We start from the raw sequence: 20,870 nt of genomic DNA, 5'->3' as shown, positions 1-20,870 counted from the left end.
TCTCTCCTGTATTAAAAGTTCTTGCATAATTTAGCTTTTAGGTAGGTAGAAGCTATTTATCCATGTACAATTATGAGAGAAAGGCTGATATTATTAACTGAATCCCTTCGATGGGCCCATATTCTTGTTAAAGAATGCATCTAAATATTCATGTACGATTGTGAAGTACCGTAATTGCTATAGGCTGTACATAAGCAGTGAACACTAAGTGCAGAGTGGTGAGTTAAATACGGTTATTGGCAGAAGCCCCTATACCAGTATATGTAAAAAATATTTATGTTTTCCATGAATATTCCTCCGAATGGCCCAATAAAAGAACTGACAGTGGAGTGGGCCAGAACTGTGGTGAAATTCAATTAGCATGGTCAATCTGTATGCCTCTTTCAATTGATTAACAGCCAGAATTGTTGATCCTCTTTGAAAACTCTTCTTGGAATTTGAGAATTGTCTACTGTCATTTTTTAGTTACAGCAGAGGCATTTTTTTTATTCATTCAATCTAGATGGCCACCCATCCCACCCAAGCAACTGTAGCTGGGGGACAGAAATAAAAACATCAGTATAACACTAAAACAACAAGACACAATAAAAAATGACATTTAAGATCATCACTGCAAATAACAATAATACATACATTCACCTAACCTCTCAATCTCCTTTCCTGAGAGAACAACCATAACTTAAGGGTCTTTCAAAAGACCAGCAGGATTGGGACAAAGCTAATCTTAAGGAAAAGCCAGACACAGTATCAGAAAAGGCACACTTCCTTGGTTCCACCACATCTGACTCCTTAAAAGATAAGGAGTGTGGAACAAGTCTCTCCTGCCAGACCTGATGGAGTGGGACCAGTGGTAGTATCCAGCCACTTCACACCAGTTCAGCAGAAACGGTAGCTAATTTTTTGCTGCCCAGGCCCAGAATGGACTTCCAGAAGCAGCATCCACACAGAGAACTGGTTGTTTACATATTTGAATCCCACCACTGGGTAGGAAACAACTGGAGAAAGATAGTCCCTCAGATACTTTGGTCTTTTCTATGAAAGGCTTTAGTAACCAGCATGTTGACTTGTACTCAGAACCCTATTGCAAGCTAGTGAACCCTGCAAAGCATACATGCAACCTTGGCATATCAAGGTACCCCCACCACCACATTCTGAACTAACTGCAACTTCTACATGTTATTCAAGGGCAGTAAGAAAGTTGTCTAAAACAGCTGGAGGACAGTCTAACAATAGTGATTAGTCCCTTTCTTAAGACACCATTTTCTTAAGCATTGATTGGACCATCTCCTTCTTCAAAAATGGATTCACTATTGCCAGAACCTACTTGTATGTCACATCCTGGGAAGTCTTAGTTAACTAGAACAGGCATAGGTCTAGTATGGAGGTGACCAAGCTTGCAGCCCTAAGAACTCCAGCCACTTCCTCAGGACCAACAGGATCAAACTCAGTTCAGATAACATTGCAAGGTTAACTCCATATGACCTGCCTCAAGGCCTTAGCTTGGAGAGAATCTGAGCAACTGTATCCATCTAATGCCTAGCAGTTTTGTAAAGGAATCTCTAGCTCAATTAAATCATACACCAAGCCTTTGAATGGCAGCAATGGAGCACCAAATACTCCTGGATGACACAGCAGACATCAGATTTAATGAACTATAGTTCCAAGAATAATTTGTCTTAACTTTGTTGGCTGGGAATGGTAAGATTTATAGTTTACTGTAGCAACTTTGAGATTTTTATTTCTGGTCTAAATCTATTCCAATCTAACTTCTGGCCAGATCAATCGCTGGCTGTTCTTTGTTAACCTTATGTTAATATTTTGCAAACTCTCATGGATACCATCAATTGTTGGATTCTGTAGTCCACAACTTTTAGAAAGTTGTAGGTCCTGTGTCTTTGTGATCCCATTTTTTATTTTCCACTTTATGGAAAGTATCTCAGTAAGAAGAGAAACCAGAGGTTTTCAATCTACCTAACTCCAGTTTGTACTTGAACGGTAGATTAGGAAAGAATACTTTATATTTTATTTGTGCTTCAATTACAGCAATAACTTGTATGTTTCCAGGTTTATTATTCATTAGAAGTTTTCTGCCAACTTTTTCTTTTTCTCTCTCTTCTCTTTTTTATGAGGAGAAAAACTGAATCTTGCATACATCTGTAGTTATCTGTCTATTGTGTGACTGTGGTTGTAACTCATTCATGCCTGGAAGTCTTCTGATGTTGCAGTTGCCATGCTATGGACATGCATGTGTGAACCAATTCAACAGCTTCAGAGATGAAGGACTTTAGCAGTCAACACCAGTGCTCTGCAGTTCATTTCAGCTGAATATAATAGGTTATTAAACATTCCTTCCCATTACACACTATGAGAACCAATTGAATTGACACTTATTAGGAGTAGAGGAAATGTTCCAAATAGTGTAAGTCTACTCTAGTTGAAATGAATCACAAGAGGAGCCAATTTATAAATGTCTTATTGAGTAGACATTATAATGTCAATGTGCAAAAAAGCTAAACCAAGCCAGCTGAGGTCCTTGGAATAAATTACAATGAAATTACTTTCTCTGAGGGGGGAAATCAAGTTGCTTCACAGCTGCAGCATTTAATATTGATGTAATCACTCTGCCTTACCTGAAATATACAAAGATATTAAGAATCATATGGTCCATAACTGTGTTTCTCAATCTCGGCATTTTGAAGATGTGTGGACTTCAACTACTAGAATTCATGGCTGGCTGGGGAATTCTGGGACCTGAGATCTATACATCTTCAAGATGCCAAGGCTGAGAAACACTAGTCTATAGGATGGTAGCCCCACAACATTGAAGAAGTTATTAGGAAGAAAAACTAAATCCTCTGTTCTCTTGTCTGAAAATATTAATGCTGTATATTTCTAAGGATTGCTGGAATATTTAAATATTTAATCAACCACCTTTGAATATTTATTTAATTGTAATTAGTATCCAGGGAAGACTAGTGATGTGCCTATTTTTATTAGCCAATAGCATGTGACAGTCAACATGCCATATCATTTATTATTTGACCATATGTAATAGATGCCATAGAGCAGTGTGTACTATTTAACAAGAGTTGTAAGAAATATATTATGATATTTTGCAGCTGACATGATATTTGACATTGAGTGCTTGACACCTTCAAAGTCAGACATGTCAGTCAGTCTGTTACACTCCAGGCTACAGATATTTGATACTCAAGAATTTAATTTTCAAGTTCATATCTGAAAATGTGAATTGTAAAATATCTATTGTTGGAATTATTAATAGTTTTGCTTTGTTTTCCTGGTATTAACATAAAGAATCTCCACCAAACAAATCTCCAACAAACAATCTCCAACAAACAAAGGAAGACCCCAAGTTTTAAATAAGCAGGTTTTGCTTTGTTTCAGGACAATTGGCAGGGTTCATATTCTCCCAAGATAGAGGCTTTCATTGAGCTCTTGAACATGAGCATAGGAAGTCTTTTGAGCTTCACTATTTTTAAATTGCAGAAGGGAAGGAAGGAAGGAAGTCTAAGCAGTTTACAAAACATCAGAACCAAATAAAAGAAAAGAACAGGTAGGAATCAAACAGAAGTAGAGTTTTAAAAAATGATGGGCTTAGCTAAAGAAACTTGGAAATAAATTGTTATTAGAATCTGGGACTTGGAGCATTCTCCAGCCAGATCTAACAGAGCAGGTAGATATGGGTAGTTGATTAAACACAATTACATCTAAATTAGCTTTGATCTCTTGTGTGCCTCATTGCTGTCTTTAAGCAAAGTGCTGCTACCAAAAAAAAAAGTATGGTGCAATGTTTTCACCAACTGAGCTATTTTTTTTAATGACAATTATATAACAAGGAATTTTGCATCCCACCAAGAAGCAATTACAGCCATGCCTACACACACATCTATAGATTGCAAATAACTTGTTCTGCAACTTTCATTAGCACAGCTTGTATTTCCTAAATGATGTTGGGGTCCCTGTCAGGTTTAAGTCATATTCTTTCTTATTTTGCTCCTAACACCATATTAAGCATTTCTAGAATTTCTCCTCAGTAACATTGATCTAAAATAATGTTCATGCTACAGTTGTCTTTCTATTATTTATATTATTTGCTGCTTCTTAATTCAGGTTAATTTAATCCTTGGGATTTTATGTAGATTATTTATTAGATGACAAGAACCAAATAATAAATTATTTGTTGCAATATTTTACCTTTTTGCAGTTACAACCTGATGTTCTCTTATATTCTCCATTGTAGTGGACTGCCAATTATATCTCCAATTATATCTCCATTGTAGTGGACTGCCAATTATTGCTCTGCTCTAAGGTAGTCATGAAGATATATTGTATATACACAAGAAGCAAACACAGCGAAACTATATTAATCACCAAAAATTAAACCTGGTGCTAGATGTACTTCAGGTCACAAATTTATTGCAAAATTATTTCTTAAACTCTAAAACCATAACATCAGGCAACAAGATTTCTCAGCAATACTCTGTCTGATTATTCCGTGAAGGTAAGGGATAGTTTAGAGTTGATAAATACAGTGCCTGAAAAACTCTGGACTGAAATTCATGTCATCATTAAAGATAAAGGAAATAGAAAATTCTATAATAAAAAACAAAAATGAGCAATAGGATTATCTGTTGGTATGTTGAAAATAGCTGAATAAAGGTGGAAAGCAAAAAGCAAGAGAGGTAGGAAAAATTGCTGAACTAAAATAGAGTTCCAGAGGAAAAGCAAAATGATACAAGTAGTTATATCTAGATAATTACTGCAGAGAAAGTGTGGAAAGAAGTATGAAGAAGGGGGTATCTTGCTTCATATTTTTTAAAAAAAATATTCATATTTTATGTCACAGACAATGCCAATCTAATACAACAGTAATGCAAAGAGGAGAAGTTGATAGTAAGAAAGGTCATCTTCCCAGGCTCAAAAATTCACAGGGATGCGAATGTGGCCATGAACCATATGCTTCATTGGAGAAAGACTATGATATATATCTAAGCAAAATATTAATGTGCAAAGACATCCCATTGACAACAAAGGGGCATATTGTCGGGTTTTCCAAGTTGTCAAATGTTGCTATAAAAGCTGAGCGAGGAAAAGTTGAATGATGCCTTTGAATGACAGTGCTGAGAACATTTCTGAGAATACCTTGGACCATAAAAATAACAGATTATTGTGTTTAATATTAAATAAGAAGCACTAGTAAAGAAGCTCAAGCACTTAACATCTCAGACATGCAGTATGAGAATAAGCATAATTGGAAAATATTCTAATGCTTGGAATAAATCAAAGACCATAAAAAAGGGAGGCTGACACAGAAGCAAGATGGCTAGATACTATCACTGTTGACACAAGTAGGACTTTTCAAGAGCTCAGAGAGAGTGTTACTGATGGAGAGTCCTGGTGCCCATCAGGTCATGAAGAATCAGAAGTACACAACCTTTTCAAGAAGGGACCAGAATTGCAGAATTGAGAAGGAAGGACTAACTGGAGAAGAGCCTAATGCTGGGAAAGATTGAGGGCAATAGAAGAAGGGGATGACAGAGAATGAGGTGGCTGGATGGAGTCACTGAAGCAGTAGGCGTGAGCTTAAATGGACTCCAGAAGATGGTAGAGGACAGGAAGGCCTGGAGGAACGTTGTCCATAGGGTTGCGAGGGGTCGGACACGACTTCGCAACTAACAACAACATGTTCAACAGGGGTGGAACTAAAGAATACATTTTGTTAAAGACCTATGGTGTCAGATGCAGACCTAAAGCCAGATGCAGGATCATTGGCTTTTAGTGTTTATTTAATTTGTAGCTTCCTGCAGTGAACTTCCCAAAATTTATGGGTTTCTCATTTTGCTAGGTTGCAGCCTTTATGAACTATTGTACTCTCTGCAAGTAGCAATCTAAATACTATATACCTCCAAATATGACCTACTACCTCCTGTTCAGTAAGCACATTGAACTGGTTTCTTACTACAATAAAAAAAAACATGCCAGTTTTAGCATCTCCTCTGAGCAAGCCATCTAGGTCATGCAGTTCTTAGCTCTTACCTGCACAACACCTTGCCTTTAGAAGTTCAGGGAAGCGCTTTGCAAAGTATTTCACAGATCTGAGATATCAGAAAGAAGTATTGGGAAGAAAAGTAATGATCCAGGGGAGTACAAGAAGCAGGGTTTGGTCCTACTCTTCCAATTTCATTACCTAAAAGGCATAGGATTCATTTTATGAATTGATTGAATCTGCTAATTACCTTTTTTCAGATCATTTCCACTTTTGCAAAGAGATCCAGATGTGTCTGTTGTTTAAGCATTAATCTCCTGTGTTAGATCCTTCCAGAATGACTCCTAGTGACACAAGTACCAAGCCACAGTAGAATAAAAGGATGTGGCACCCTGTGAACCCCTATGAAACCATTTCCTTCCTTTCCCTAATAATAGATAGTAGGCATACTATTAAAATAGTATGCCTTGGTGGAGCAGTGGGCTAATGCCTCCTTAAGTAACACCAGCTGCCTGCAATTAGTGCAGGTTCGAGTCCCACCAGGCTCAAGGTTGACTCATCCTTCCATCCTTCCAAGGTAGGTAAAATGAGGACCCAGATTGTTGGGGGCAATAAGCTGACTTTGTAAAAATGCCGCTTGGGGGGGGGGCGAAAGCCCTAATAAGCAGGCATATACATAGAATGAAGGTTATTGCTAAGCACATTGATTTGTGCTTTAGATTGTAAGCCGCCCTGAGTCTTCGGAGAAGGGCAGGATATAAATGGGATTGAAAAAAAATGTATTTGAGAGGACATTGTAGGAAAAGATATATTAAGCCTCTGATTATTGCCTTGCTTGAGAGATATGATATCATCCACAATTATACTGTATTGTTTTGAATCAATTTATAGTAACTAGATTGAAAATGGATGCAATACTCAATATTGTAAATAAAATGTTTCTTAAAGTTTACAGTTCTTTATTTCTATATCTCCTTATATGGATAAAAATGCCAAATCCAATCTAAACATCTGGCTGACTGTGTGAAGATCCATACCAAAAAAATAACAAATTTTGCATTTGTCAAACACAAAAGGCCATGCTGCTTGCACACATACATTACAACATCTTAGGTTTGGGGAAAGAACGTAAGGCCAACACCAGCTAAAGAACTGGCAGCTGTGACTTCAAAGTGTTGCAAATAATAATTTATTAAATATACAAGCCATTCAACCACCAATGACTCTGGAATACAAATATTTGAAATAATAGTGGATGGGGAAAATTTCTGTTTATAAAGCTCCTAATTTTCTTCCTCACTGAAAATCTTTTGCTGGTGGTAAAATTTGAGGCTGCTTATTTATGCCAGCCCTCACCAATGAAGCTTGCTGAAAATCAAATCATTGGCAGCATACCAATAATTAAAAGGAAACTCTGCTAGGGAGTTCACTGCAGCATTGTAGACTAACGTAGTTAAAGGGAGAGAAACTTTCCTCTTGTTGGAAGCTTTTGGCTTTCAGATATAACCAGAATAAAATTTTGCCTTCAGGCAGCTGCATGAATACTCTCAGATCTAGGAGGAAAAAACACCAGAATTTTCAGAGAACAAATTCTTTATGAACTGGTTTTCTTGGAAATCTCTAGAAAATCCTTCCTTCCTTCCTTCCTTCCTTCCTTCCTTCCTTCCTTCCTTCCTTCCTTCCTTCCTTCCTTCCTTCCTTCCTTCTCTGCCTATGACCACACTCTCTCAGGTGCATACATATACTTGTAAAACATGGAAGACTTTTACTGAAACCATAAGATTTAATAAAAATGCTCGAATCCTATTATGGTTTAATTGATTCCTTCATGATGGTGGTTTTGGTTGAACTGCTGAAATGCTTATGGAACTATTGTCATGTGAAAATTTCAAGCAATTACTGAATAGATAATACTTTTAGTTTATTCTACTTGGCAAAGCAGAAACAACAGAGAGTAAATAAATGCCTTCTCTCACTGTTGTGTGATAACTATCTCAAGACCATCAGAAGCAAAGTCCACGAGGAAGAGTAATGAGAGTATTTTCTTGATCATGATGAGGTACCATCTAGGTCAGGAGTAGGCAACCTTGGCTCTTTTATGACTTGTGGACTTCAATATCCAGAATTCCTGAACCAGCCATGCTGGCTCAGGAATTCTAGGAGGTGAAGTCCACAAGCCATAAAAGAGCCAAAGTTGCCTACCCCTGATCTAGGTCAACATAAGCCCAACCCAATGTAGAACAATAATGGAGTTTCCAGAACTACTGCCAGAATAAACTTATTTTCCTTATTCATCCTCCTATCCCATCCTTTCTTTTTGTCTTATTTTATTTATTTTATTTTTATTTTAATCCCATTTATATCCCGCCCTTCTCCGAAGACTCAGGGCGGCTTACAATCTAAGCACAAACCAATGTGCTTAGCAATAGCCTTCATTCTATGTATATGCCTGCTTATTAGGGCTTTCACACACCCCCAGTGGCATTATTACAAAGTCAGCTCATTGCCCCCAACAATCTGGGTCCTCATTTTACCTACCTCGGAAGGATGGAAGGCTGAGTCAGCCTTGAGCCTGGTGGGACTCGAACCTGCACTAATTGCAGGCAGGTGGTGTTACTTAAGGAGGCATTAGCCCACTGCTCCACCAAGGCTCTTGTTATGACATGCAATTCAATGAATTCAAGTAATGATAGGGAATAGCTTAAACCTGACGTATCTTTCCCACTTACCCAATTTTGTCCTACCATTCATTGTATTAGTCCTATCTATGGCTGAAATTTAGCACAAGTTTTGGTGATCACCACTGCTGTCTGTATTACAGTTACTATAATAATATATTCGATGCAAATTTATTAAATATTATGTGTTTTCTAAGTTTTGTTAATAATAATTACAGCTTTATGTATTTTATTATTGTGATCTGTGGTCTAAAGGCCTTAATAAATTTTGATCATGACTTGAAATGAACTTTGCAGTCCTTGTGCTGACATTTGGATAGTTTTCTTTTTTCTTTTAGGACATGCTCACAAGGCCATGGAGAACCAATACTCTTGTCCACCCTGTAGTCCTAATTGGATCCTAAGCTCTAATATTTTTTTTTCAATTACATAAGTTTTATTACTTTATAGTATACAATACAAAGAAAATACAAAAGTAAACAGTAGGAAAGATAGGGAAGGGAAAAGAGAAGAGAAAAGTGAGGGAAGGAAGAGAAAAAAAGCCATTGACTTCTGACTTCCTTTGATGCAGTAAAATAGAACTTCAACATCAGACCTCAACTTTTAACTTTTATAAAATAATATAAACTAGCCATTTCTCGGTGGGCGCACCAGTCCTTTGGAACCGCTTACCGGCTGAACTACGGATGGCCCCCGACCTTCGCTCCTTCCGGCGTGATCTAAAAACTTATCTATTCAAACAAGCCGGCCTGGTCTGATGGGGTTTGGGGTTTTAACATTGTTTTTAACTAACTTATTACATTGGGCACAATCATTTAACTTTAAATCTTGTATCCTGTATTCTTATTTTTATTGCCCTGTACACCGCCCTGAGTCCTTCGGGAGAAGGGCGGTATATAAATCAAATAAATAAATAAAAAATAAATACATTTTGATACTATCAAATCTATCTAATCGGTAAAACCCAAAATCAAAGTTTCATTTTTTTTCCCACCTCAAGCACAAAGTCCACAAACGGTTTCCACATAGCAATAAAGGTATTTGTGTTCTTTTCTTTAATCAGTAGAGACAACTTAGCCATCTCTGCTAGCTCCGTCAGTTTTTGCAACCATTCCTCCATTGTGGGAATCGGTGTGGTCTTCCACTTCTGAGTGTAGACTACTCTTTCTGCTGTCAACATAGATAACATCAAGGTTCCATATATTTTTTTCTAGATCTTTGTCCATTAGCCCCCAAAGAAAAGTCTCTGGTTTTTCTTTCCATATACACTTTAAGAATGTTCAGTGTCCTAGCAAGTATGTATCCGAATTGTCAGCCTAAATGTTGGAGGTGTGGTGGTGAAGATGCAACGTATTTTCATATATGGTGGACCTGTAAAAAGGTTAAAGCATTTTGGATTAAAATTTGGTGGAATATGCAGAAGATATTTAAGAAAAGGATAAAGTTTTGTCCGCAATTGTTTTTACTGGGCATTACTACTGACACTACTGTTGTGGACACTAAGTTGATGTTGAATTTAATTACGGCAGCAAGACTTTTAGTAGGGCAATACTGGAAGAAGGAAGAACTGCCGACTATAGAAGAATGGACTTTAAAAGTTTCCAACCTGGCAGAAATGGCAAAGATCTCAGCGTATTTGAAAGATCATTCACAACAGAGGTATATTGTGGAGTGGAAAAAATGGATTGACTACATCCAGAACAAATATGGGACTAAAAAGTTTCATTTAGCATTTGAATAAGTATTGATGTGATATTTATATTGCTTGTAGTTGTTTTATAAGAGTTAAAGTGCGACAGATTTAATAGTTTACTGTTGTTTGCATATGTTAGATTATGATTGTTTCTACTTTTATACCTTGTATTTAGTTCTGGGAAGTCGGGGAGGGGGGGAGAGGGAGGGAGGGAGGGGTTGGGGAGGGTTGGGAGGAGGGGAGGGGGTTGGGAGGGGTTTTGTTTTGTTAAAGATAAAATGTACTGTAAAACTTTTTAATTAAAAAAAAGAATGTTCAGTGTTAACCTATGAATCCTGCTACAATATTTTCTTGCTTTATCATACATCCACCACAAGTGGTAGAAGAGATCTGTTTCTTTTTTTTAATCACAATGTGAAACCTATTTTACAGAACAAAGAGAAGTTCCATTGCTAGAAGACAAGAGAAGAAGTTTGTATTTTGATAAAAGAAACAAGAAAAGGAGATAAATCAGAATGGGGAAAAACATTTGGGCATGGTGGGCGGGGGGGGGAGTGTTCCCTCTTTTTCTTAATTCTTGCTGTTACAGGAAATTATTTTTCTTTAAAGAATTAGCCACTGAGACAAGAAGGGAACTATTTTTGAATTTATTGCAGCTTTCTTTCAGATGGATTTGCGGGATTTCTTCATTCCTCATTATTTATTCAAGAAAAGAGTTAAAACATAGAAAAAAGAGACTTGCCCATCTAAATAATACCTGGATAAAGCATATATGGAATCTCTATTTTGAAAGAGAATTTTTCATTCAGAATAGAATAATTTTCTACCTTTTCATGTTTGGGGAGATAGATCAAACTGAGTTCAAAACAAATACCTGTTCAAAAGTCATTCAGATTCAGAACAATTGAGTCTTTTATGATGATAAACCTAAGAAGATTGATTCTTAGTTTTCTATTATTAGCCAAGCCAGAATGAATAAATGGTTTGTTTTCTTTTGGCAGCCGTTTATACATGCATTTCTCTCTACAGTGTTAAGGCAATACTAAAGCTATTAGCTACAGTTTACTATCCACTGTATATTGTCTACTGAAAACTAAGCAGGGATTTCAAATAGGAGTTTTGTATTTGACCATGGGCCCTCACCTCTGAGGGCCTTCTCCCAGCTAAAATAGCCACTTATAAAACTGAGAAACTATATTGCTAACAAAGAGGAACTGCTGGATGAGGCATTTATTTTATCTGTTATTTAGCTGCTAATTTTAGAAGGGAAATGTCACGATCCCTGAGTTCCTTTCTTATATATTTTTTTTTCTTCAAACTGGACTTGACATGAACATCTCTTTAATGAGAGGATGCCTTTAAAGGATTATCCTAAAAAAGTGAAACACTTGGGTATTTACACAGTATTCCTTTCAGAAATGGAAATTAGTACTGTCCCAATTGTGATACTCGCCACCACCTTCTTCCCAAGCAAAAGATAGCTGATTAAAACTTGAAAAAGAATTGGAAACAGGGAAAGGGCGCTTCCTTAAAATGGGTCCAGTTCAGAAGCCTTAAAACTTTGCCAATATTTTATATGCACTTGGGGGAAAAAACACTTTTAAATTCCAGCTGTTGGCAGTTGTGGTCTGATATGATTAGATAACAAGATAAACAGTCTTTAGACAGGTATTAATTCCTTTTGAGGTCTTCAGTATTTGATAACCTAAGGGATCCCCTCCTCCCACTTGGGATGTTTTCACAAAGTTATTGTTTCAACACCATCTTATTCTCCAGATGCTGGAGAATCCCCTAATTCCCACCCCTAAAAATCCCTGGAATTGATCAGTATTTACATGATTTTTAAAAAAATATCTTGTTTTGAGATGTTAGGGCTATGATAGTTTATAACACAGAGGAATATGTATGAAGCACCTCTTTTCAACTTATTCAAGCAACCATATCTTTTTTTTCAGCTCCTTTGGCTGCTTTAGAATTTGCTTCTGGCTGTGCACAGCCATTTTGCTTTGCTTGGAAAAATACACCTGAGTTTGTACCTATGCAAAGCTGCTTTTTTATGAATCAAAAGGCAAATAATCACACTGTTTCCCCTTCAGTCAGCTGCAGTCTTACCAGTGCTTTGTTTAATAGAAAACTCTGAGCTCTTTTATCATGGCACTAGTGATCTAATGTACTTTTTTGCATGTGGAGAAGCCCATCTGTTATTATATACATGTACTAAGAAACAAAAAAAAATAAGTCAAAAAATATGGGTCTGGAAAAGCTTAGATATATTTTTTTCTTTTTATGACCCTTTGTTTCCTTTATTCGAGGTGAAGTCAAGGTGACTGGATGGAGCAGAAAATTTACTGGCCGGATACCCTTCCCGACACCTACGTAGAGCTCACAGCAAATATTTTCTTTTTGTTCCCTGAAACAGAAATATCTGCCACTGCCTCGGATTAAACTCTCAACCTTCTGAATGGGAGGCGAGCATCTTCACCTCTAAGCAACCATCCCACTCTAAATCAGAACCTATATAACACTTGGAAAACCTTGTTCACCATAACAATTTACTGAATTCCCACTTCCAAAATCAGTATATCAACTGGAATAAAGCTATCCTTAAAATTTACACTTGTCTAGTTTCTGAATATGCCATTTTTCAAATGTTCCTTCCTTCCTTCCTTCCTTCCTTCCTTCCTTCCTTCCTTCCTTCCTTCCTTCCTTCCTCTTCTTTTTACTCCCTCCCTCCCTTCTGTGGCTCACAATACACAAGAGAATATAATCAGAAAAACAAACAAGAAAACAAAACAGGAAGGAAAGAAGGTTTAAATCCACAAATAAGGTTATATAAAGGACTGATAACATGGTGGTTCATCCCCCCTAAAATATACACTTTTTATTATAGGAAGTAATATTCATTGGTATGATGGAGGTAAGTCTTATTTGTTTTTGTATTACAGTATTATCATTTTTTTTAATTTTATTTCATTTTTTCAGCATTGGAGCATGTATGTGTTGTTTACAGCTATCTGCAATTGAAGCAGCTTAGAAGCCAAAATAAATACCATAAATAGCATGTATAATTTTATTCAGTCTCTGAAATGATCTTAAACCTCAAGCCATACCTTGTTTATTGTGAAGATCAAAATTAGGTCTGTCTGTCTATCATATATCTCTAGGATCTCTCTCTCTCCCTCTCCCTCTCCCTCTCCCTCTCCCTCTCTCTCTCTCTGTCTATCATCTATCCTCCTCCTCCTCCTCCTCCTCCTCCTCCTCCTCCTCCTCCTCCTCCTCCTCCTCCTCCTCCTCCTCCTCCTTCTTCTTCTTCTTCTTCTTCTTCTTCTTCTTCTTCTTCTTCTTCTTCTTCTTCTTCTTCTTCTTCTTCTTCTTCTTCTCTCCTTACCTACTTACCTACCAGTACAAACAACAATTTAATTTGTTCTCTTGGTACCTGATAGCTAGCATGAATGAGATTAAGAGGAAGTTAGAAGTTCAAAGTCAAGAAGTTGTCCAGGGAATTTTGGAACTCCCAAGAAAATACTTTTATTGGAATTGTACACAATGGAGAGCCTAATAATTTCACACCATGACACATGTACCTCACAAAAGTGGCATGCCCTTCAAAAGAAGTCAACTGTGAAGCCAACCACCTATAAATAAATGATCCACCTATCAAATATTTCTAAGCATAGGGCTTTGAATCCAGAAGGATAAAAAGAATTCAGAGACCATTTGGGGCATTCTTATTATATGGGTTGAAATACTTTCCTTCTTTCCTGTTGTATGCTTCAATATATAGTTTGTGAAACATTGCCTTAAAAAGTTAAAACTTTCAGGGTTGAAACTGAACTGCATTTCCATTAACAGATTAACAGAGTTGGAAGGGACCTTGGAGGCCTTCTAATCCAACCCCTTGCTCCTGTCTCTTCTTAAAAATCCTCCAGTGTTGGAGCACCCAACATCTTTCAGAGCTTTTTGACAGAGCAAATTTATTTGAAGTCAATTCAAGTTTATGAAAGTTCAAACAACACTCCAAAAGGTTACCCGCCCAACCCAAATAGGGCTCTGATCAAATCCAAGGATCCGATCAGTGCTTTTTTTGTAAAAGAAAAAGGTGCCGGAACTCACACATGTCATACAACCCGCCTTGCCTACCCTACAAGGTTCCATCCAAAAAAGGTGCCGGAACTCCGTTCTGAGCGTTCTATGAGAAAAAAAGCCCTGGATCCGATCCTTCAGGGGAGACCTTAAATCAATAAAGGGATATTAAGACTTTCTCAGAAGCTGGGCAGGACTAAGCCTGTGCCCAATGACAAGCTGCTTGGTTTGCAGTTAGTTAATTGATGATTCAACACGTTGCCTTTGTCTCTGACTCTCTGTGTATGTCTCTGTCTCTTTGTATATCTCTCTCTGACCTTCCCTCCCCCCCCCCCGTGTGTGTGTGTGTGTGTGTGTGTGTGTGTGTGTGTGTGTGTGTGTGTGTGAGAGAGAGAGAGAGAGAGAGAGAGAGAGAGAGAGAGAGAGAGAGAGAGAGAGAGAGAGAGAGAGAGAGAGAACTGAGTGAGGAATAAGCATATGTAGATATTGGGCTTGCACGTTCAAATCTGGATAAGGATTAAGCTTTTTGTAAAACACTCTGAAGTTATTCTAATGGAGCTGTGCTTGAGAGCATTATAAAATGTTGCATATCTGCTATATCCTTGAGGAGGATAAACTAGTACTGTGGGAGGAATAAACAGCAAAAATATGCTTAACATGACTAAAGTGTGGTATTTGAAACAAACGATGGCTGGGTTTCTTTCTTTATTTCTTGGTCTTTTTTAAAATAATTGTCTCTTGCTTGTAAACCTGAGGAAGTAGAATGTAGTATGTAACAACATCCCTGGTAATGAGTATGCAACAAGTCTCTGGTATTTTGGAAAATGTTTCCATTATCTATTGGGAGATATTTAATGTGAATAACATTTGCTTATATGTTCAGTGAGAAGGTTTCTTGAAGGCAAAGACTTCTTTAATTTTTTATTTTACAACTACCATGCAGACATTTGGTGGGCTCCACTAATCTTGTGTGTGCTGTAAAAGATGGATGAACCGAAATAAATGTATGGATTTATGCGGAATTCAATGCTAATAAAGAGGTTTTGGCTTAGCCAAATAGACATGTAAGCAGCACTGGGGCAAGGGTGCAGTCTGAGTGCAGTGGCACTGGACACCATACCTCAAAACAGGTCATGTGGATAACAGAACAAACCCTATGATTGAGGGTGAGTCCTGCTGGCACAAGAGGTTGGAATGCAATATTGCAGACTAACTCTGCCCACAGCCAGGAGTTTGATCCTGACAGGCACAAACTCAGTGTTCCATCCTTCCGAGGTCGGTAAAATGTGGACTCAGATTGTTGGGGGCAATATGCTGACTCTGTAAACAGCTCAGAGAGTGCTGTAAAGCACTGTGGGATGGTATTTAATTCTAAGTGCTATTGCTAGTGTTGTTGCTATGATAGGTTGATATGGAAATGACACTATTAGGACACATGCAAAGGTAAACATGTGAGGGATTTTCCACTTGCTTAGAAATATGTCAATGACCAAACATGGATCAGCCAATGCAATTCCATCATTTGTAACACCTTGTGTGAAACTGACTATATGATCTTGCTGGAAGTGTATTTGGGGTCTTTCAACTGGTCATGTCTCTTAATGTGGTCTTGCATTTCTGACCAAGATTCTGTAGGTTTTTAAAACATTTTAGAGTTTTTTAATCTGTGTCCTGATTGAGTAAGGGAAAGGATCCAAACCTCCTAATTTAGGTGGGACTGAAGGGAACAGGATCCAACAAAACTTTCAAGTCAGTCTCGATTCCTAACAACTGCCTGGAACATCTCTGTAGATTTCTTAACAGATTTTTGAAAGTAGGTTGCCATTGCCTCCTTCCCAGGGCTGAGGGAAGGACTAGTTAGCTTGCTTCATGCCTTAAGCAGGACTAGAATTCACAATCTCTGGTTGTTATCACAATAATTACAATTGTTACAATCCCCAAGGGGTTCCAAGTACAGCTTTTCTGCAAAAGTTTAACAGGTGCGAAATGTACCATGAAGTTATTACATACCCAGTAGTGATGTATTTGCTCTAGCTACATATTCCTCAGAATGTTTTTAAGATCTTTCTTTTTGTCATCCCCTAAAGCAAGGGTCTCCCACCTTGGCAACGTGAAGAAGACTTGTGGACTTCAACTCCCAGAATTCCTCAGCCAGCATGGCTAGCTGAGGAATTCTGGGAGTTGAAATCCACAAGTCTTCAAGTTGCTAAGGTTGGAGACTCCTGCCCTAGAATAAGACTGCACATTTCCTTTCTGGATGACAAAGTCCAAAATCAACTCACAATACCTCTAAGTAGGCTAGAGGTGGATCATGGAGAAAGCTAGGGAGTTCCAGAAAAACATCTACTTCTGCTTCATTGACTATGCTAAAGCCTTTGATTGTGTGGATCATAACAAACTGTGGCAAGTTCTTAAAGAGGTGGGAGTACCAGACCATCTTATTGGTCTCTTGAGAAACCTATATGCGGGTCAAGAAGCAACAATGAGAACTGGACACGGAACCACCGATTGGTTCAAAATTGGGAAAGGAGTCCGGCAAGGCTGTATACTGTCGCCCTGCCTATTTAACTTATATGCAGAGCACATCATGAGAAAGGCAGGGCTAGATGAATCAAAAGTTGGAATTAAGATTGCCGGAAGAAATATCAACAACCTAAGATACGCAGATGATACCACTCTAATGGCAGAAAGTGAAGAAGAACTAAAGAGCCTCTTGTTGCAGGTGAAGAAGGAGAGTGCAAAACTTGGGTTGAAACTTAACATTAAGAAAACCAAGATCATGGCATCTGGTCCTCTCAATTCCTGGCAAATAGAGGGGGAAGAAATGGAGGTAGTGACAGATTTTATTTTCCTGGGCTCCAAGATCACTGCAGATGGGGACTGTAGCCAAGAAATTAAAAGACGCTTGCTCCTGGGGAGGAAAGCCATGGCAAATCTAGACAGCACACTAAAAAGCAGAGACATCACCCTGTCAACAAAAGTGCGTATAGTCAAGGCTATGGTCTTTCCAGTTGCAATGTATGGTAGTGAAAGTTGGACCATAAGAAAGGCTGAGCGCCAAAGAATTGAGGCCTTTGAACTGTGGTGCTGGAGAAGACTCCTGCGAGTCCCTTGGACTGCAAGGCGATCAAACCGGTCAGTCCTAGAGGAGATCAGTCCTGACTGCTCTTTAGAAGGCCAGATCCTGAAGCTAAAACTCAAGTACTTTGGCCACCTAATGAGAAGGAAGGACTCACTGGAGAAGAGCCTAATGCTGGGAAAGATCGAGGGCAATAGAAGAAGGGGACGACAGAGAATGAGGTGGCTGGATGGAGTCACTGAAGCAGTAGGCGTGAGCTTAAATGGACTCCAGAAGATGGTAGAGGACAGGAAGGCCTGGAGGAATGTTGTCCATAGGGTCGCGATGGGTCGGACACGACTTCGCAGCTAACAACAACAGGCTAGAGGTCTTCCAGAGGCCATCTGCACATACTTTATCCCCCCTCTACTAGATCCAAGTGGGCTCTCCAATGCTTGGAGGGAAAAATCAGCAGGAGTCTGATAGAGTTTTTTCTAATGAATACATTTTATCAGCAAGTGTTTAATGACTTGGAGAAATGACTCTTACCTTGTCCCGAATCCCTTGCCTCACAACTTCCCGTTCAGCCTCCATCTTGGCATATTTCGCTTTCCTTTCTTCTTCCTGCTGTCGGAGCGCCTCCTGTCGTTCTTCTTCTTTCTTGGCAGCATCAGGATCCTTCTCCTCCTCTCCTCCCAACATCTTCCCCATGTCTTTGGTAGCCCCTAATGAAAAAGCAGAAGGCCAAGATTGTGATAGTAGCTCTGCTTGTTTATTATATTGTTCTTGGATTTGACCCTTTTGTAGAAGGAAGGTAAAGTACTGGTTTGGATCACCTGCCTCCTATTTCCTGGACTCTAAAACAACCATGTGACGTGGATTAGGATGAGAGAGAGGATCTGGCCCAAGGCCATCCAGTTGGCTTCCATGCCAAGGGCAGTACTAGAACTCTCAGACTCCTGGTTTCTAGGCCAGCCTCTAAACTGCTACTTATTAATAAGACTTTTTGGCTTATTGAGAGAGGCAGCATCCCATAATCCAGGGAAATGTTACCAAATAAAAATCATAAATCATGGAGACTGTGCTTAGTTTTTGTTGGCTTGTGTGAGCCAAACCAAGCCTACTTAACCCATTCTACTCCAACCCCTAAGGGAAAAGCCATGGCCTTTTGGAAGGTTAAAATGGTAAAAAGCACTCAAATCTTAGATGGGACACTATTCCAAAGGCCAGGGATGCTACCAAGAAGGACCACCTCTGAGGTCCCTTTAGAGGACAACATAAAGGACTAAAGCATACCCACCCTATCTGACCTAGTGGAATGTGGAGATAGCTTTGGAGAGGCAGTTCTGCCAATAAACTGACCCAGTGCCGTTTTGTGTTTTAAAAATGATAGCCAGCAGCTTGAACTGTACTCAGAAAGCAACTGGGAGCCAGTGCAGCTCATGCAGCAATAGCGTAACTCAAATGAACTGTGAAGCATCCGGAACTGAATTCTGGACTAGCTTCAGCTTCCAGGTCATCTTTAAGAACTGCCCAGTGTAGAACACATCGCAGTTCAGTTTGGTGGTGGTATGGAAAGCTATCCTAAATTAAGCATTTTGATTTCCCCTGCATATCTTTGTTAGCTAAATGAAGCTATGGTGGCCTTGAATTCTGTTTGGTTTATCCATAGGTAGAACTACTCTGATTGTAATACAGTACTTGGGGAACTGGAGTTCAGACATACAGAACCAGAAGAAAATATATGATTCATGCTTCTTAGTGCTGTTTTATAAGCCATTATCAGAATCCAATATAAGCTTAGTCTGAATGCATCTGAAGGCTTAGGCAAGGCTGCAATTCTGTTTTGCTTTTTAAAATTGAAGATGTTATCCCATACAATTATAGGAAGTGGGATTGTTTGAATCAACTCAAGCATCCACGTAATCCAACATCATATTTTAGATATTAGTTCCACTCGCCCTGTGGAACCACCCAAATAGGCATGATGGCAATTATCTTTCATTGCCTGTTTACAACATCAAACAGTTGAAAGTAAACTAGAAACATTGAGGGTCCAGTTAGGCATGGTTAACCATTATTGAAACTCTGTTCCTCCATCTTTCTTTCTTTCTTTCTTTCTTTCTTTCTTTCTTTCTTTCTTTCTTTCTTTCTTTCTTTCTTTCTTTCTTTCTCTTTCTTTCTTTCTTTCTTTCTTTCTTTCTTTCTTTCTTTCTTTCTCTCTTTCTCTTTCTTTCTTTCTCTCTTTCTTTCTCTTTCTCTCTCTCTCTCTCTCTTTCTCTTTTTCCCTTTCTCCCTCTCTATCCTCCCTCTCTCTCCTTAACTTAGTGTGCATCACTGTATCTTTTTTTATAGACATCTAAAAGTTAATTATTTCTCTAAAGCAGGCAGAATTTTTATTAAAGAAAATATCCTTGACATTTTAATAATCAAGTCATTACATGACAGCCTTTTTTTTTAAAAAAGAGGAGATTATTATAGTTCAACAACTTATTTTATCTGAACCTTAATTGAAGGTCAACAGAGCTTATTAAAAGAGTGAGTCAATCCAGACTGGGATGGGGAAGTTTATTGATGAATAATTATTCCCTCCTTTAAAAATCAGATTTCCCTCCCCCCCCATCCTACTCAGTTGTGTAGAAAGGTATCTGGGCAGGTAAAGAATAAGCATTAGCCTATTGCAAATCTAGGTAAGGGGAAGACCTGTTTATTTACAAGGACAAGACCAAGATAAATGGTCCAAGAACCATGATAAATGGTCCAAGCATAGATGGAGAGGGGTGTGAATCCTGTTTCCTATTCCTCTGCCTTTAGGGATGCCTTCGCCTCCCCTGCATCCTCTACTGTCACACATTCAGTATTTAGATTAGCAATACTTGTGTCTGCTACCCAGCTTGCTCTCCAGCTGTGGGAAACCCTGCAGATGCATGTTGGTGGTGCTACTGAATGTTTTGTTCCAACAGAAGTCCACTTCTCCAAAATGCAGTCCTCAGAGAGAGAGAGAGAGAGAGAGAGAGAGAGAGAGAGAGAGAGAGAGAGAGAGAGAGAGAGAGAGAAGTGCTGGAAATTCTAGCAAATATAGCCACCACTGCTATAGATGCAAACAGATTATTTTGGAGTCCAGGATGTATTGTGTTGGGGAAATGCTGAGAAGTGGAGAAGGTAGAAGACTCAAAACATGAGCTTGAATGAACTGTGTCACAATCCTTTCCTCTGTCTCAGCCAAAGCAACAGTTCAGCTTTGTAGAACCCCAGGATAATGTCCAGATAGCAGATTGCAACGTTAGGGTTATCTCTGTCCACCTTTTCTTTGTGACCATATTTATTCCTTTGGAGAAATCAGGTAATTTT

The 20,870-nt window shown here is 38.6% G+C and overlaps 1 protein-coding gene across 1 annotated transcript in view; it reads right to left on the bottom strand.

The window, feature by feature from the left end:
• The window catches only part of CPLX1 (complexin 1), a gene marked incomplete at both ends in the record, with an annotated part of 161,766 nt that overhangs the window by 49,262 nt on the left and 91,634 nt on the right, over positions 1-20,870 (bottom strand). The window contains one exon of the mRNA XM_083353765.1: positions 18,069-18,244. Coding sequence (XP_083209891.1) covers positions 18,069-18,244 — 176 coding nt within the window. The remainder of the gene's footprint in view (positions 1-18,068; positions 18,245-20,870) is intronic.

The sequence above is a fragment of the Vipera ursinii genome, assembly GCF_947247035.1.
Source record: "Vipera ursinii genome assembly, chromosome: 2".
Lineage (NCBI taxonomy): Eukaryota > Metazoa > Chordata > Lepidosauria > Squamata > Viperidae > Vipera > Vipera ursinii.
Note: the sequence above shows the minus strand (reverse complement) of the source record. Positions and strands in the feature narration are given on the sequence as shown.